At 34.4% G+C, this 20579-nt stretch overlaps 1 protein-coding gene across 1 annotated transcript in view; it reads left to right on the forward strand.

Annotated features, from left to right (window-relative positions):
• Window positions 1–20579, forward strand: part of Ent2 (Equilibrative nucleoside transporter 2) — a 46453-nt gene continuing 25874 nt past the window's right edge. Inside the window, exons 1-2 of the mRNA XM_076130348.1 lie at window positions 1–161; window positions 5959–6136. Coding sequence (XP_075986463.1) covers window positions 6043–6136 — 94 coding nt within the window. The 5' untranslated portion in view covers window positions 1–161; window positions 5959–6042. The remainder of the gene's footprint in view (window positions 162–5958; window positions 6137–20579) is intronic.

The following is a 20579-nucleotide window of genomic DNA, read 5'->3' on the forward strand; positions in this document are numbered from 1 at the left end:
TGCAACTAACGACGCGAGCGGGGGTGGTTGTGTTGCACGTGTTTTTCATATAGACTCCAATGCAGTTAGCAAGATATGACTAAAAAAGTTTAATCTAGCCTTTAAAAGTGTTAACATTATAATCATAGTTTTTATTTGTTGTGCCGGCCAAGTATGATTTGGTAAGTCTAACAAATGTGTGTTATGATGACCACGCGCTCTGCGGGCACGTTGATAAATTCGTCTTTATAGTGTCTAATAGCGGGCTAATATTCATTTGTTTTATTTTTTGAGGAAGTTGGTTATTATTGGACCTATAAAAGATAAATGTGTTGTGTTATAAAAAAGGTATCCGAGTGAATTAAGTCGTGACTGCGTTAGATTACAGACATTTTCTGTTATCAAAGTCGGAATGCGGCTCTAAGAGTTGTATCTTTTTTTATAAAGTGAACGGTTAACTATTTTCTCCGTTGGGTCAATGTACAGTGATACAAAGCTTTGGAAAGTTGGAAACTTATAGGTTCTTACAGGGTTTATTTTTACCAAAGGTTTGATGTCCTAAATATTTATAAATAAATGGAGCATGTCAGTATTTGTGTTCGTGTATAATAATAATATAGGTATATATCTTCTTTATATTTCGTTTCGTATCTACCAATATTATTTATTTTATGATTCTCTGAAATCATTTAAAATGTAAACAAACATTAAAATTTATACTCACATGCATGTATACAGATTGAACTGAGTTAAGTCAAAGTTGTTACAGAATTTTTAATTGGTTGAGAATGTATTGTTTGTAAACATTATCAGAGAAAAATATTTTATTCGAATTCTAATATTTCTAACAATTGCTGAACTAAAAGATTGCTTTTCAATGATATTCAAGTAGTAACAATAAAGTATAATAAAATTATAAATATAATTTATCTGACATCCTTAACTTTTCTTATGATCATTTCCTTTATTGATTATTTTATTACCTAATTTAGTAATGCTCTAAAACTTAATTCTCAGGTATCAGTCACTTGTAATGAAACATAAAATATTTATATCGGTTTATGTTCAGTCTCGGTTGGTAGCACATCCTGTCCATTATGTGCCATTCACACAAAGAGTCAAAAGTGACTCATATTCATCATTATAATGGCTTTCTTTGTAACAGTGACACTTAAAGATTCACTTAGAGACCATTTTCAATAGGATGCTAGTGTTTTAAATCAATGTCTTTGATGAAAGCCATTAAAAAAAAAATATATATTATATGTAAGGGCAAATGTTTATTTTTAAACACAGAGAACCTTAAAGAATGATTATGTATTTGTACATGTATTGTGCAAAATTTATAGAAAAAATCGGTGATAAAATATAGTAATTTTACTCTACATTCTGAACATTAAAGGTAGACATTGCAATTAATTTGCATTATAAGTTTTTCCTGCATATTTCTCCCAAGCTAACAGGAAACTCATGTATTTAAGTGTGGGAATATAATTACCATTATTATATAACATAATATATAGTTATCAGTATAACACATTGTGCCTTACTATTGCAGTAAAGTAACAATATCATATTAGGTTGGGAAAAAGTATTATCGCATTATACTTAGCATGTATGAACTTGTAATAAAATCTCTTTGGCTTCAAGTATCACAAATGAGTACACGGTTCATTAGGTTTCTTTCAGTGAGCTCGTGAGGTAGATATGATATTGAACTTTTTTGTGTAGAGATGAGATTTTATTACAAGTTCGTACATGCTATAATGCAAAAAGACTTTTTCCTCAACCTAATATAATAATATAGGTATTACCTACTGATTAAAATTTCCTGTGAGTCTGGGTACAAGTCAAGTCAATAAGTCCAATGTCAAGAAGGATTGTTGAGAGGCAGAGGTTAATCTAATAGAAGGCTTCCCACACTGAACTGTAGTACAAATAAATGTATTGATTCGTAACTGCGTAATTTATGTATAATATGTTAGGTAGGTACCTATATTAAATTCCAGCAATTGTATATTATTACATACTCTCATTACTTGTTATAAATTTATAATTAATATGACAACTGCAGCTACAAAATTGTAAATGTGTAAGGTATAGCATATTCTGCCACCTATAATAATTTTCTGAATTTGTAAACTCAAAAAAAGTGTAATATTTAATTGACGTTACTAGTCAATATTTGCGAGGCGAAGTAATCGCATGATTATTCTTCGATAGTCCAATGATTGGAGCTCTACTAAAACACTACTGTGTGCCCATAAAACAATTGAAATACCTAGTTGTTGTTTATTAATACATCAGTCGCTAAACTATGTCAAAGGCCACTAGGCCTAAAGACATCGTAAAAAAAAGGATTCACTCCGTTTAAAAGACATAATAATGCGTGTTTCAGTGGTCATCAAATAGCAGTCGTAACGTTTTCAAGGACACTAACTAGCCCCATGAAAGTAAAACAGCACATTAAAACAATGATTACAGCCCGAAGGTTGCCCCGATTTATTATTCAATATCTTTTTATCGATTATATCGGCCTATTGCACCTAATTCACGTGGAATAAGTAAATAATTAATTTACAAGTGCTTTGAGATTAGATAGGTGTTTCGCACCTAATTTTAATAATCGTACTCGTAAGGTCGCATAACAACAAAGATACACAGATTTTCTTTCATTTCTGATTCAAGTTTGGATGGCTTAATCCAGTTACCGGCTGGCCTAGCACTAGTTTTCCCACGGGCATCCATATTATTAGGTTAATATTAGTTAACAAGAATCATATCTTCCGAATAATAACTCCAAATATGTACCACATACTTCAAGTTAACGGACTTCTGTATTACAACGAGTTTTTTTTGTAAATGATTATGAATCATAAATGTCCATATCCTCCTGTAGAGCGTTGACTTATCGATCTGCACCAGAATCAAGATAAATATATCCTAAACCCTAATTTTATTCCAACCTTTATAATTTTGGTTCGGTCGCCTACTAAATGAAGCTCAGTCAAGTTTCCACATTTTGCCTTTAGAATGTTTCATACATTCTAACCACATAAAGTATCAAGACGGTTAGATAACAAGGACTGATAGATTAACGTGATCAAGCCGTGGGAGGTCTGGGCTTGAAGCACTTACCCTACGGATAGAGTTGGGAGCAGTTCACGTGCATGTCTAACCAACTTGATCGATCGATCAGACAACTTTATTAGTTAACACTTTCATCCGCTTTTAAAAACAGATACAGAGTGGGAAATAAGTTTTATTGTTCCTAATTCAATTAAATCATTGTGATACACTAGCTTTTACCCGCGACTTCGTTCGCATTCTGAATTTTCCCGGAGTAAAAAGTAGCCTATGTCCTTTCTCGGGTATCAAAATATGTCCATACCAAATTTCATGCAAATTGGTTCAGTAGTTTAGGCTTGATTGAGTAACAGACAGGCAGACAGACAGAGTTGCTTTCGCAGTTATATTAGTATGGATTACTCCCTCTTTTTGGCAGCGTATGCTTATTTTTATTTAAAAGCTTTCGGCTAAATCAAATGAATAAAATGCATATCACGATGATGCGTCAGTTGCAGTTGCAACGGTGAACGCCACGGCCGGTAATACGAACTTCAAATTCAATAATGTAATTGTGCCATGTGCTACAGAATACTGCTGAAGCGTTAAAATTTAATACCGTTTCGGAGATTTGATCGTATTGCAGCAAAACATCTATACTAATATTATAAATGCGAAAGTAACTCTGTCTGTCTGTCTGTCTGTCTGTCTGTCTGTCTGTCTGCTACTCAATCACGTCTAAACTACTGAACCAATTTGCATGAAATTTGGTATGGAGATATTTTGATACCCGAGAAAGGACATAGGCTACTTTTTACCCCGGGAAAATGACGCATTTCCCGGGAAAATTCAGAAAATTCAACAAAGTCGCGAAAAATCAATATTATAATGACATTGAATTAACAAAATTCCGTTGTCATGGCAACTGTTTTAATGGCGGATATGCCTTAGCGCGACTTCGTTATACTAAGAGATATAAATAATTTTGAGAATATTTTTTCGTAAAAAAAAAGCACATTTTATATCATCACGCTACGACCAATAGGAGCAGAGTAGGTAACAGTAAAAAGTGTTACAAAAACATGGAAAATTCTGACCCATTCTCTCTTATGTGACGCAAGCGAAGTTGCGCGGGTCAGCTAGTTTATTATATGTACTCAGTAAGCTATATTGAGACTTTATATCTTTACGATTAAAATTAAGCTATATCATAACTGTAATTAAAGAAAAGGATCCCGAAAAGGCACAATGTTATGTCACGTTTTAAGCTAGTATGCGGCGAACACCGGATCGTTTATAGTGGGAAGTCCAAAGAGGCCTATATTCAGCAAATAGCAATTTCGTCCAGGAATGCGCGGCTGTTCGCCGGACGAAATCATGCGAATTCCACGCGGGCAGAGAAGCCGCTTACATAAATACTATTACTAAGACAAACCACACGTCCTATGTATATTTCACAACTCATACCTAATGTACTATTTATAGGAAGTTCCCAACACAGCGCTAAGCTTAATTAAATTACGAACTTTCCAATTTTAGAATTGCGGCCTGTCGTTTTATGACCTCATGAATATTTTACATAATTGTTTCCATATTGTTTTGAATACAATGGCCGGAGAAGGAATTAGGGATTCGAAATAATTGACTGCGACAACTTGTAAAGGCAAAAGTATGAAGAGTGTGTTTGTGAATGAGAAGTCGTTTTAAAGCGAGTAATAATAGGTGTACGCGGGGTCAACGGCCAATTGTACATGATTCAATCAAACGACCATAACATGAGCTCTATTAAATTCTGCTGATAACTGATGTTCTATGATTACATTAGAATGTCAAGGCTTAATTAGTTCGCCCACACACTTTATTAAGATTGTCATATTATGCATTTTTTCTTCAAGTTTTGAAATTCAATATTCGGAATTTATAGACGCCAAAGGTCTGTATTACGTAAGTTAGTGTTAGCTAACTTAATAATTTTGATACGGGTCAGTCTGTATTCAGTGCTCTAAGAACTAGACGCGAACCCAACTGAGGCAAGTTTTAGATCCGAACTCAAAACTCAGATTATTGAAACAGAGGCCTTGAAAAGTCATTGCTACTGAAACAAAATAATAATACATACATTTTTGTATAAAATAAGTGATAAAACAACGGATACATTAGATAACACACGTCTTACTTCGCTATCATTGCTCTCAAGTTTATAAAAATTGATAAAGTATCACTTAGTAGCACATACACTTGATCCCTATATTTGCGTTATCATTGAACAATTGCTATGGAGATATGAAAGTAATATCAATTGTGAGACACGAATTTTAATCAGAATTCAATTTGGGTGGGCATGATTTTATAACAGGACGAAATCAATTGAGTCAATAATGGAAACGGGAATTTGAACCCTGTACAAATAATGATTATTGTCGGCCCGTCCAATGATATGCTATGAAATCGGGATTGCGTTCCGGCAAATATACTATCAGCAATCAGTTTAACAAGAAGCAGTTCGCTTTAAATAGGTAATACTTAAAAAAAAATGTGTAGGAGTCGGTGTAATGTTTTGACGACGTCATTATGTTCAAGTCATGCTGACTAGTCTCTTAGCAAGTTTCAGCCTAGTTTTTTGAGTTAGTTTCACGGTCAAATTATATCAGTTCACCTGTGTATTATTCTGTTTAAGACAGATTTTTTTAATGTTTACTTTAGGGAAATCAATATTTTATCAATACATCAGACATAGATACACGTCTTATTATATTATTATTCTTTAATAGACCCCTGTATATCAAATAGTAATCGGCGTTCTTAAACGTTGATGTTATTTTTCCGAGCAGATGATTATTTATGATCACTAGCAGCACCAATAAAACCTTTGCACAACGCACTTGAAGTAACCGATCTAATTTCGTTCTACAGACGCAGTTGCATCTCGCCGACGAAGAACACAGATGCCTGTGACCGTTTTATGATATTGGCATTACACCTGTGACGTTGTGAACCATGGAGATGTCACACCAGAGTGGGGCGGAGGCCGAGAGCCTGCTGAGGCCTGACCAGAGGAACGCCGTCGTGATGCCTACACAGAAACAAGGACGTAAGTGTTAGAGGCTAAGTTAATTATTTTATTTTGAACTAGAAGCCGCCTGGAACTTCGTCCGCGAGGAAACCCCTTCTGTGTTAATCCCGATTTCTCGGTTACTCCGGGATAAAAAGAAGCATATGTCCTATTTTGGGTCTTCAGCTTCTTAAATACGAAATATCATAGTAATCCGTTCAGTAGTATTTACGTGAAAGAGTCACAAAAGTCCATACATACTCAATAACTTTCGCATTTATAATATTAGTAGGATAGAATGCATCGAAGCTATGTATTTCCATTATGTTTATGAGAAGAGCAGAATTCATGTTTGCAAAACGTGCACTCGTAAAATGTACCACATGTCAGCCATAGTGGAAACCCAGTAGGGGGTCGTTAGTCCCCCATGATGTTGTGAGAAAACAGTACTTACTTAACGATAGATGTCTTTGCTAAGAAAATTATGTTTAGATTTTCGCAGTAATAAAAGTAATTACCAGGAAACGGAAGCATTTCTCTCACAATAGGACAGTCCGAATGATAATAAATAAATAATCTTTGTGAGAATAATAGGTCATTTTGTCCCTCCATTCTTCGTGTTCGGCATCAACCCGCATACGAATAAATGTATGCCTCTATTCCACACATTGACAAGTGATAAACAGAAAACATATTTCGGTAAAATGATTCATATTTTATCTGATCGGAACCATATGCGCCCACTATGTTCACCAGACTCGATATGAAAGTTGATACATTGGGTAGTCTGCCAAAAACGTACAATACAGAAACCTCTTTTTACGCCGACGTAGGAGATACAAAAGACTGTAGTCGTGTAGGTAGATACTATATCAGATAAGCAGTAAATTGTGTCAATTGTTTGAGCTTTTTTTTTACGTGCTTGTCGAAGCATAGAACCAAAACATACGTAAAAACATACCAACCGCATTTAGAACTTATTTTTTTAGTTAATAAATACAAGCATGTTTCTGCATAAATAAATATTTTTGTATTTTTTTGTCTCTGATTGCGTTGCACATTTATTTAAGTAGCGGTAGTAAAGTTTACAGTGAAATTAAAATACTTAGGGCCAGTTTCACAGCTTCTGCTTGATTAAGTGACAGTAAATGTATAAAAACAAATGCCAAAATTCTATTCTCCTTTTCCTTATGCTAACTCTCGCACTAAGTATGGCTCTTGTGTCGCGGGGACTTGTACAAACATACAAACAACGGATACAAAGTACAACAAGACCTGAAACAACTATTTGTGGATTACCACCACCTTAACCACTACGCCACGGAGCTCATTAAATCCATGTGATAAGCTATCTGGTTCTTATCCAGGAGTAGTGGAAACAAGGCCTTAGTATATTTATTTACTCAAAGGTTGCAGGATGAAATCATCCATCGCTCTATTATAATCTTCACAAGTATAGATTCTACGCGAATGTAAGCCGACCTTGATGAACTTGATCATTTTATGCCTGTTCGAATAGTACGAGATGTAACTTTAGACCTAGCGGCTTAATTAATTAATGTAAAGTGTTCATAACTGATGATTAAATAACATACTTTATTGTTTTGTTTGTCATAAATGTTTATAAAGCATTATTTACTAATAATGGATAATTTTACGTGATTTTTACACCAGGAACAAGTATAGTTGGATATATCTAATATCATATTTCACTAAATGACTATAAATATATTATTTTTTTCGATTCACGTCGCGTTCATTAGTAAGTCTAAAATGAATATTTTGTAATAATGTCAATGTACTCAAAACCACGTTAAAGTTTCATTAACTCGCAGACTTGACAATTTGCCAGGCTGTCGTTTATTTACTACTGAAAACTAGGAAACCTTTTTCAAATTGATTAATATTAAATTAGACCAAACATAAATTAATAATTAAAATGTTGGTAGAGTTCGCGTAGTCTTCAAGAGATTTGCAAGAAACTTCTTGAAACCTTTAAGAAGCCCTAATGCTAAGTGCGGTCTATGAGGACTGTAATTGTATGAATGAAAAATTGCTGTAATATATACATACGTACATAAAATCACACCTTCTTTCCATATACGTAGATAGAGACCAAAGAACGCCACTTGGTACGATACTTACTAAACTATAAATAGCCATAACTTTTGGCAAAATAATACTATGTTGACATGATAAAGTGAGCGTAAAAAAGAAAACTAGTTTCGTATTTAAATTGGAAAGTTTTACAGAAAGCGGGGCAACCATAATAAAGAAAACGAACAAAACTTCACGACAATGGAAAAAATTAATAAAGTTTTCCTTTGGCGAAGGGAAAAAACAAACCTGCTGCCTTCTTTCTTGGTATCTTTCTGTGTTTTTTGCTTGCTTTATATGAAACAATGCTTTGCAACCGATATAAGGCTAACTTAACTGTATTTTCGTTATTAAAACTTTAAAATAAAGATTAAATATAATTCTTAACATACAACATTTTTAATATTTGTTTAAGAAATCAAAAGACCAATGTTTTTCAAGGCGTCACGGTTCCACTACTGGGCAAGGGTCTTCTCCTAAACGCGGTTAGGGTTACCTCTTGAGTCCACCACGCTGGCCAAGTGTAGGTTAACAATTAAAAGCCCAATTAAGCATGTTTACATTCCTAAATGTTAGATTCAAAACTCTTTAAAGCTTCAAGTATCGACATAAGTAGAGGTATTAAGCGTTAAATGTATAAGTTTGCATACGATCGTGTATGCAATCAACGCACGTGGCTCTGATGAACAATAGCGCTTCGTGAATATGTATTATGTGTCTCGTATAAGACGTGTTTACAAATCATTGCAGGATATTTTTATTCTATATGTACTTATATTCATGCTGATACTTTGATTTGCCGGCTTGCAACAGAATCGAGTTTGAAATCATTTAAGTTTGACTCAAACGAATGTCGTACTTAGCTACCAGCTTCTAAGCTACGAAATGGAAGTAGTCGAAATGGTATAATACAATTAATGTCTTACTGAATATTAGTCCGAATCGAACTCGATCATAGAATCCGATTTTGGCGAGAATAATCTACTTTTCAACTTCATAGTCAAATTCATCGATATCAGCGTCTATTATAATGTCTGATGAAAAGAGAAAGTGATGAATCAATATTTATTAATTATACGTAGTGTTATACACATCTCGATTGCAGTAGTATAGTCTAGTCAGTTTAAACTATAAACAAAACTTTGTTTTGATAAACACGAACGGCACAAGTCCATCTTCTATTCGACCGATCTAGTCCGATCTACTTATTGCTATTATTGCCGTCTGTCACGAAATCATCCAAGAAGGATTCTAAAACTAATTTTTACTTATCGCGATTGTCTCTATGTTATATCAAGAATGCTATGTGATTTTAACACGATAATCTTAATATAATAGAAGGTGTGACTATACACAGTAAAGTTACAGTGTTTGTAAGTAAAAACAATAACTGAATCCTTCCTAATAATAGGACTTTGAACCTATTTTAAATGCGTTAGAAGCGAAACTACAAAAACATAGAATGCGTCAGAACACGGCTTGACTTCTTGACTTACCTTTTTATTGACCAGACAACATATCATCATTCATAGGTCTAGACTTTTCTTGCAACTACATTGGATTCGGCTAACAGTCTCACCGGATGCGGTTGGATACCAGTATTTTACACGAAGCGACTATCTGACCTCCACAACCCAACTAGATTTTGATAAAATATGTTTTCAAAAACATACATATTACTTACTAATGTTCAGTAGCAACGTGAATTGTAATTGAAAATTGAATTTCCCTTGTAGATGTTGATAGATCGTTGGACGCATTACACAAGAGAGATCGTTCCAGCTGTTGGTACAAGATGAATGATCGAATAGGAAGTGTGACGTATGCAAATACTCATCACTCGTGTGACGCACAAACAGTACAGACGAACTACGTTGTAGGTTATCTATGTTTAGAGAAAGTTTAAACCTTTGATTATACTTGTATAATGTTGCAGTCAAAACTCTCAACCACTCAAAAGTGAAGTAAAAAGAGCAAAAATAGACGAAAATTAAATTAACGAGAGTTTGAAGCTGTCGCCGGAGCCCCGCTTCAAAGTATTATTTACTAAAGAATAGAAGAGGCGCCCATAGCCAGTTGCGCTCACCGGTCAGTAAACGATCTGTGGGTTAAGCTACCGTTGGCGCGGTCATTATATAGATGGGTGACCGCATAGTGGTATTTGAACTGGGCGTCTCCGTGCTTGGGAGGGCACGTTAAAAGTCGGTCCCGGTTGTTGTCTACTAGCCACGTCAAAGGCCTCTCGGGCGGCTTTAACAACTTTGACACTAGGTTGACCACTAACCATACGACAAAAAGAATATGGTCAAAAGTACTTTTAACTGGTTAAGAGTTTTGACTGCAACATATACGCATAAAATGCTTTGGCGGCGCGTATACAGACAGCATACACAAAAATATAAGTGTAGTTTACGTTTGAGTACTCTGTCTCTACCATAAAAGCCGGTGGATATGAAGAAAGCTTTTGTAAGTTGATGTTTGCTAGTTTATCGTATATGGAAAGTTATGGCAAATCACGTATTGCTATTGACAGATTTTACACACATTTGATGTGTTTTTGAAAGTATCTCGTAATGCTAAATGTACACCTTCGTTTTAGCTTTCTAATGATATGAGACAACATGAACAAAACAAAACGCATCTACATTAAAAATTAACAGCTAATATAACAATATTTCAAAGAACAGTAAGAAAAGATAGATATTATGTTCTCAGATTTGAGACAAAGACAAGCGCGTTAAACAGTGCGCGATTTTCCAAAATTCTAACAGCGGAATAATTAAGCAGCACTACCTGAATTTCCGTGTTATCTCATTTTCAAGGTTATTACTGTTGCTAATAACTTAAACAAAGGTGAATCCTATTAATCTAGATCGAAAATGATCACAACTCCTCGCTAAATGAGTACTAAATCAGATTCTTTATCCCCCGGTTTCTGAGGTACATTTAGCGGTAGTTTATCTATTCAATTGTGTCCAAACTCATACAAAAAAAAACGCTATTGTATAGATAAACTACCATTAAATTTACTCAGAAACCGGGGTAACAGGAACTGAGTTATCTTGTTGTCAAGTTCACATTACTAACTCGTGCCATTGCTACTTATAATTAATTACTATTGATATCCGTTCTCATATCGTTATCTATAATCTATACATATCATTACAAGTCTAGCTGTTATCGCTTGTGTTCTATTCTATTAGCATAGATACATAAAGACAGTAGCAATTCGGTCATCCCTTATCTATAAAGATAGGTTAGCTTAGTCCCTGACGACAAGTTTAGTTTTAGATTTGAATCTGAATCGTATCTTTAAACATAAAAATATGATAAATATTTCTAACAAGTAATACACAGATGATATCTTGCATAAATATCAGGTGCGTAGTACTCGTAACCGGCGGGCCTATATGACGAGATGTATGGATGTGAATGAGGCAAGGGAAGTTTGTAAGGATCGCACCAAGTGTCGTCCTGTGGTCTCTGTATGGGGATGAGGTGTGATATCATATATGGATATGTATATTTCTAACAAATGTCACAATTCTGCCCTTTTGCCTTCTCAACTCAATAACAGCTGTGGAACAGAAGTTTTCTTCAATCCGTCACACCCTCATGGTCCATTGTAGAATGAACATTTACGCTTACCAGTAAGCTTGTTGAAAACAGTACAATATTTACAAACATTTAGTCATGGATTTTATCTTCGCTAAGAGATTACTTCAGGCACATTCGAAACTGAGCGCTACAAAGGCTACTTCCGATAGTTCCGATGGTATATCTATAAATCTTTAGAGTACCTTAACCTTAATGCAGCCATTGGGCAACAAATTTTTATGTTGTTTCTTCTATTCTTCGTATATGTAGATCCTTTTTTGAGGATTACTCCATTGCCACAACCCATTTGTCCCCTCACGTCCGATGACCGGTCATTTAATGTTTCCTCATTATTACGCTTAGAATACGTCAACTGCTATTATAAGATGTCCGTCATTCGTCTTGAATTAGCATGTGTTCGCCAAAATCTTTGTTATTACTTCGACATGACTAGTATTTAGCATATCCTGCATCTTATTACTATTCAGACCTGTTCCATTTAAGGTTTTAGTAGTGAATTTTTGTATTGTAAGTACAGTTACCGATTTTGTATAATATTATAATAAACAAGTCTTAAACAAGATTGAGAATTGAAGATAAGGATACCTTATTTGTTCACCCGACGCGACGTTTCGTTCATACTGCATCGACCGTGGTCACGGGTTAACTGATGTGGCTGCCAACCTTTAATGGCGTTTAAGACCCTATGCATTATAATATAATTTGTACAAGTCGAGAGAGTTTAAATTTTTAACCGATTTTATAGTGTCTTTATTAATTTTATTTAGATATTCATCAAAAACTAGGTTACTAATTCTGAATATTTATTAGTTTAACACGTCTTGACTATCTTCAATGCTACCGTGTCGTAATCAATTAGAGCTGATATCGGTAGCACAAGGTTTGAAGTTGTCTGCTTTTGGGGCATTGATAAAACGAAAATATTATCAGATATTTAGGAGATACGGTTTCATAATAATGCTCGTACATTCTAATATCATGCCTTTATCTATACTAATATTATAAAGCTGAAGAGTTTGTTTGTTTGTTTGTTTGTTTGTTTGTTTGAACGCGCTAATCTCAGGAACTACTGGTCCGATTTGAAAAATTCTTTCAGTGTTAGATAGTCTATTTATCGAGAAAGGTTATAGGCTATATATCATCACGCTACTACCAATAGGAGCAGAGTATCAGGGAAAAATGTTACAAAAACGGGGAAAATTTTTACCGCTTATGTAACGCAAGCGAAGTTGCGCGGGTCAGCTAGTTGATAATACAAATTATTTTCTTACTTTCTAATGATTAGTTAATCATCTTATGTAATCAACCGTATGTCAAAGTTATTCAAGACTTCAATTAAATTATGCCTTGTCCTATACCTATCGTCTGAATAAAATGTAAAATTTTACTGACTGTAATTTATCCTCTTACCGCATTGTTCTTACAAACCTTAATTATTATTAACGGCAGGTGACACATACAGCTGGCTAAAGACGTCCCATATAAAAAAAATACTAGTATAACAAACTTAAGTGACATTTAAAACAAATAACACATTACCAAACATAGTCGATCTATCCGGACGTTGTCTTGATGAAGGCGGCAACAATGAGGCTGACCTTCGCCGGTCGATGATCCATCCACGTGGGTGGAAGCCTCTTGACGGTCCATGAACGGCTTTTGTTCGAGACACCGTGTATCGCACTCCATAACGGCTTTTGTGATGAGAGAACTCTTGGCACCTCGCTGTGTACCTAAATTATGGGTTATTTACAGAAAAAATATTACCGTGATAGATTTCATACTCTGTTCATCGTGAAATTAGAATCAAGTACTTAGATTTAGGCTTACCATCTTATTCATCAAAATATATGAAGTTATGGAAGGCTTAAAAAGTGTGTTGTTTCTTTCACTCCTAAGCGAAATGAAAAAGAGAAAACATATTATAGTAGCGTTTTAACTAATATAGGTTTATAGTGTGTTTATGAATAAGAGGGTTAGTCTTTAGTTTATAGATAATATTAATTAAATAAATTGTGTAACAGGCAGTCCTGTATGGAAGCAAGGAAGAAAGTTAAGGACCATACCAAGAGCGTTCTCTGATCTCTTCTTACCCCAATGGGAAGTAGTTTAGTAGGGATGTAGATTTATCAAGCTTTGGGTTGTAGCCTGAAATAAATTTGATAAATAGTGTAAATCTCTACCTAAATAACTGTTACTAACCCAAGTCTAACTCTTTTCTAGGTGTTAACTTGAAATTTGAAAATGTAATTGGTTTTCCAAGAATCAATATTCTTTAGTCCAATTGATTTTGTTTACAAAAGGATTTGTTTGGAAAACCCCAAAAAGTTTTAAGACTATTTATTAGTATAGCACGTTTTAAATCGTGCAACAAAAACTTACAACTAGTTTTGTCCAAATGAACGAATCAATTCGAAAAGGCAAACTTTTTTTGGAACAGAATATTAGCTCTAATCTCATTATGTTTATAACAAAACAAAGATGTATTTAAAATCTATGAGTAATTTATTTATTTATTAATAAAAAACAAAAGATAGCACATACATTGCGGTTAGTAAAAACGCGTAGTTGCTTCATATTAAACTTTGCGCTCAAACACAATGAAGTTATGATAGCAACACAGCATTAGGTCATAGGTTTATTATGTTAGAATTACAATATAATCGAGAATGTAACGAGCATGATGTGAGACTAGACGATAAATCATATGATATACACGAACTGACGTTATCAATGAGACGACAGGATAGGGGTGCCGCTAACTGAATAGATCAGATACACCTATATGACACTGCACTAGTGTGCACCAATGAATTCTAATACGAAGGCGATCATAAATTGTTATTAAACCCATTAATATCCATCTGCTGGGGAAATGAGAAATGAGGGAAGGGACGAGCGATGATGATGGAGCGATATCTTATAAAAATATAGTTATTACAACTGGAAAGAATTTAACTGTCATTTTTTTAAATGAGCTTGGTTAATGAGCGACTCATCGATGACAGTCTCCTGATGATTATTAGAATTTTTTATTATACATATTACGAATATACGATACATTTTTAATGCCAATTTTCTTTACTATATTTAATAAAATGTGCGCTTCTGTGATAACCCTAGGCATGAGTTATGAACAAACAAACACGTGTATCAACGACTATTAGATAAACATTTGTATGGCACTCAGTTTTGTAAGACGAAACGTGACAAACTGACAATTATCTACATTTAGGTCATAAGTCAAGGTTTAAATTCAATTTAAAGGTCTTATCTAAACGAAAATATTAATTTATTTAGATGATACGGTTAGAAAAAAAAGGGAAAATAGTTACTTGATAGTTTGTATCCAATGGAATAGGCTTATAAAACAATTTACGTATACAAAATACCTACTTACTCATCTACTCACGTTACAAAAATCTGTTAAACATACGATATATTAGATACTGTATGTAACTTGAACACAAAACATACACACTGTTATACCTACATCGTTTAAGATTATGCTAGTCATATTTTAGTGGTATAAATGCGAAAATTTAAAATATCTTTCACGCTCAACTTTTGATACTTATAAAACTTAACATTCTGTTCTCTGGTCTCTGCCTACGGCTAAGGGAAGAAGGCGTATTTTATGTTTCTTTCACTTCGTAGCGAAATGAAAAAGAGGAAACATGATAATATATAGTAGTTGTTTAACTAAAATAGGTTTATAGTGTGTTTATGAATAAGAGGGTTAGTCAATATATAAGTATAGACATAGGTTATAGTTAAAAAGTGATTATACAATATGATTATAATTATTAGCTGTCAGAGTGGCCTAAACGTTCACATAATTGCTTGGAAGACATGAACAAGGTCACATTCGGTCACAATCAGCGCTGCCACCCACTGAGCCGTGGTAATTTAACCAAATCATTCCATTGACTAGACAAATTGTATACCTACTTGATTACGTATACAAATAAGTAAACGTTAGAAGCAGTTATATGTATTTGTTTTATACTGATCTCTGTCCACGACTTATGCCCGGTTTCTGAGTACATTTAGCGGTAGTTTATCTATTCAATAGCATTTTTTAAAAGAGTTTAAACGCTGTAGAAAAGATAAACTACTGGTAAATGTACCTCAGATACCGGGAGTGAGTCAAGAAAACTGAACTTGATCTCATAAGAAAAGACATAGTAAGTTTTGTCTAAATCGGTCCACACGTTTCCTAGTAATATGGGAGGGAACCTACGTACAAAATCGCGTCAATTGAAAACCTTATCTTTTTTAAAGGTCGGTTAAGAAGCACATATGTACACTACAAAAAGAGGGTTTTATTGCTTACTCTATGTGAGTCTCGCTTGGGGTTAAATCTGAGTTTAATATTTTATATTAGTCATTTAATTTTCCTTGTTGCTACTCTAGTCTAAGTTTCTGTGCTCTCCATATCATGTTGATAAATTTTACACATTCTTCAACCACTACATTATATTTATTATTTCCAGTTTTTTTTTCAAACATTGTTACCAAAGTCATCTCTTATCTATCTCGGTCTTATCTCTATGTGATGGGGCATAAGTTCATTAACACTTTCGTTAACATTTAAAGAATGTATTAATTTACATAACGCAAGCTACTTATCTTCATATAAGTTCTTTTGAGTATATTTTTCGAAGATAGAGAGTGGCTAGGTAGTACTTCAAGGTTTTTTATTTTTTCTGTGCCCGAAATTAAGATTCAACTTACTTTGTCAGTTGTTACCAGCGGGAAACAGGGATAAAATCAAAATTTTACTTAAGTAACTCTTATAAAGATGTAATGATTACTTTAGTGTGTTATGAAATCATACGTTATGTTAGATCCTTTAGCTTTATAAACCTTGAGCTTCTTAACGATAAACTATTATTGTACTTGAACCTCATTGAATAAATATTATTTACGACTAATATTATGTGCTCTTTGGATATAAAATTGTCATTTATGTCATCCGCGTTTTGTTGTTGTATTGTGATTGCAATGATTATTTATTTTATGGAGATATTTCTGGACTGTTCTCCAATATATTGCCCAGTAAGTTTTTCAATAAATATATATTATAGTTTTACTCACATAAATGTCAGAATATCACTTCTGTTTTGTTGGTTTAGGAAATTTCTGTTTGTAAAGTTCTCTAGTAGCATTAAAACCATCGTTTAAACATTCAAATTGCATGGATATCTAATAGCTATCACTCCTTGTCCAGTATTAATGCTACTTTACGACAATACAACAAAGTAGTAATGTATTTTAGTTTCCATTGTTATTGTATCGGTTCACTCACAATAACGTAGTTAGCAAACGAGTTAACCGAACGGCTTATCCGTAATTAATACGAAAGTTGCTCACTGATAAGGTTTTCCTATGATAAGTATCGCAGAAACTATTACCAACATTGGTTAGATTTCTTGAAGCGCCCCTTGAATTTGCAAAGTGGATGATTTGCCTAATAAATTCTTGAATATAATGTTTCCTTGAGTTTCTTATGAAGCGGAAGAAATTAGGAGCATTCATACCTCCTGACTTTTCCTACCCCGATTTGTTTGTAAATACACTTTATGAACATTTCTCACACAATATTTTCCAAGTAGTCTCTACCATATTTCCAGCGACATTGTTTAGTATTTAATATTTTTCCCCCTGTTTCACCTTTTAACCATAAATACGTGCGGCTATACGTTTTTATTGGTCGTAACTTTGTTTCTAGGATTTACTGCGTTCGTACGCTCGCACGCAATATTCATAATAAATCATCATCAAATATTATTTAAATCTTCGTAGAGTTTTTGTACTTTTCCTTGAAAAGGTGATTTGGTTCAAATTCAAAGGTGCGTAATACCGAACAATCGAAAAAAAACATCTGGAAATTAGGTTATTATATAACATTCTAAAGATGACTTTACAGTAGTTAATACCATTATCATTCTGACCATGGCTAGCTATGAGCTAATGAATAAAGTTACTCAAATATTTATTCTATTATGACTTGTTTACTTATCTTATCAAGCATTTCCGTAGCCTCTATCTAAGCTTTATAAATATTGGAATAAGTTGGCTTTGTGCCCTTTATCAGTCTGACAAAGATAGCTTATATTTTCAATGGGTACAATTTTTATAATAACAACTAGCTTTTGTTCGTGGAGTCGCCGGCGTGAAAATTTCGCCAGAGAGTACCACGGGACCGCCCATGCAAGATGAAAACAAAAGCCATCCTTTTCATGTTACCCACAGCCATTGAACCGATGTGAATTATAGCTTATTTTATGGGGAACATTATTAGGAATTGCTAATAACTTGGTAATTGTGAGGTGTGGAGAAGAAAATTGAAAAGGTGTAATTAATGTCTTGGGGATTTTTATGTGCGTTAACCAGTTTTGACTAAAGAAGTCTCATTAGAAGAAATCGCGACTTCATTATATTTTCTTTCTCCGCTGTTAGTCTGTCGAATTTTCAGATTTTTTTTTGGTTTAGCCACTTTCTTTGTTTCACTGCTGAGTGAAGGTCTAGACTCCTTTGTATTTCTAGTCTACTCGGTCGCTTGGTTCGTCCAGGAACACGTCCAAATCGTAATTTTAGATAGCCTTTACAAATGCCAGCTTAATTTTTACCAGTCGTAATAATGTTGGAGTTGCTGTTACTTTTTCGCGAGTTTGACAGACACTAACCTTTATCCTTATGCTAATGAACTGAACAGCAACAAAGTGATATTTACAACAATGAAGGGGTGAAAGTTAGAAGCTTATTTTGCATATTTTCTCCAAGCTGTGTCAGGTCAGTTTGTCACCCCTATACACGTAGCCCATAGCCAGTTGCGCTCACCGGTCGGTAAACGATCTGTGGGTTAAGCAACCCTTGGCGCGGTCATTCCATAGATGGGTGACCGCATAGTGGTATTTGAGCTGGGCGTCTCCGTGCTTCGGAGGGCACGTAAAAAGTCTGTCCCGACAGTTGTCTACTAAGATAACAGCCGTTAAGCCATGTCAAAGGCCTCTCGGGCGGCTTGAACAACTTTGACACTAGTTTGACCACTAACCATACGACAAACAAACAGTATAATTTTACACGAAAATTTGTTATCAGTATTTAAAATTTCGCTTTTAATTTAAATAAGAAGTGTTTTTTTTACTTTTAGACGAAGAGAAGACATTCACGTTAACATTATCGCTGATATATTTTTATTCAATGACCCAATTCCCTGCCCATCGCTGTAATAAACTAATCGGAACAAGGTTGAGACTTATCTATACTATTCTAACAATAATACAGCACATTGAACTATTCACGTAAGTATTAGAAGTGACAATCGCGAACAAAATTTTTATTCCTGCCTTTATTACGAGTTGCCAACCACTCGTTAGACAAAACGTCGTAAGCGCCCTGACTGTTATGGCTCTTACAACGTTTTGGGCGGGAGAAACTTGTGCTTTTGAATCAATCTAGCGCTAGAATATGTTTCGAGAGTTTGGGACAATTCTAAGCAACATGTTTTCGTACTTCTACAATAGTTTAATCAGACGACAATCGGTTTAAAGAGCTGTAGCAGCTTTGTGTTCTTTTCTAACTAATTTGCTTTCTTTGTTGTTCAGTAGAGCGTCTCTATACTTATACTAATATCAGAATGTTAGTAACATACGTGCTGAAGCAAGAGATGTCAATGACTCGGGCTAATGACTGCTCAAACACTCCAACTTTAGATTTTAGGTCGAAAGTCTTGCGGGGCGGGAGTGGGACGGGTACTAAACGGTGTGATGACGATTTAGTGGGAGATCCGGTTTGTTGGCAGCTGTCCGTCATCATGATCAGTTTGTTGTCTCGCTCCTGTAGGTCTGTAATAGTGGATTGTTACTATCTTGTTTGGACAGAAAGACTTGGTCTATTGAACATTTGGATTCCTTTAGACGGTGTTTTCATAAATGTCGCGCTTATTTTACCCTTTCGCGGACTATAGTAATAACACTTCCGATTTATGTTTAATGTTGTTTTGATATTGTTTTATTTGGGGCGCATTTTTAAAAAAATTGGTCGTGGCCTATATTTTGCTAATGCCTCGAAAGAGTTAAGTTGATGAGACATGGCCTTGCCACGAATGTAGATAAATAGGTACCTAGTTCAATTCAAGTAATGCAATTAAACCAAATCTAAATATGAAAAAAAAAAACTCTACTCCTCAAAGTCTCTATGTCGTCCTTCTTTGAAGTGTTGAGTGAAAAAAATCTAGTAAGTGGTAACCAAAGAGGATTGCTAAATGAAATTTATCATCGCTTTGAGATAGATTTTATTTTCATATTCAGTATTCATAAAATCAAATAGAATGAGGCGCTACTTAAGTTCCATAAAAATATTATTGCCTTTTTGTGGCTCGTCAGTAGTTTTATACCTATACAATCTTATATCTAAGTTTGTGGATCCGATCTCTAAGTAATCCTTCGTTTCTGTCTTCCCTAATCTTATTACTAACAAATTGGCTCCAATTACTTATCTTACACGTGCTAAGAATTTATATTAACTTACGGTAGAAACCAACTCGATCCTTGTCAGTCAGTTCAACGAACATCCTAACAGAATATGAAAATGTAATCTAAACCCAATCCCTATTAGAATTTCAAAACAGCACATAAATATATTCAAAACGGGCCTATGTAAACAAACTGAAGTAGACTTAAGACTTTTCGGTTTTGGGTGATTGAATGTGTTAAAGAAGAATGTGTGTTGTTTCGGTCTTTCAATCTTGGTAATCTCA

Source organism: Anticarsia gemmatalis, chromosome 24 (assembly GCF_050436995.1).
Source record: "Anticarsia gemmatalis isolate Benzon Research Colony breed Stoneville strain chromosome 24, ilAntGemm2 primary, whole genome shotgun sequence".
Lineage (NCBI taxonomy): Eukaryota > Metazoa > Arthropoda > Insecta > Lepidoptera > Erebidae > Anticarsia > Anticarsia gemmatalis.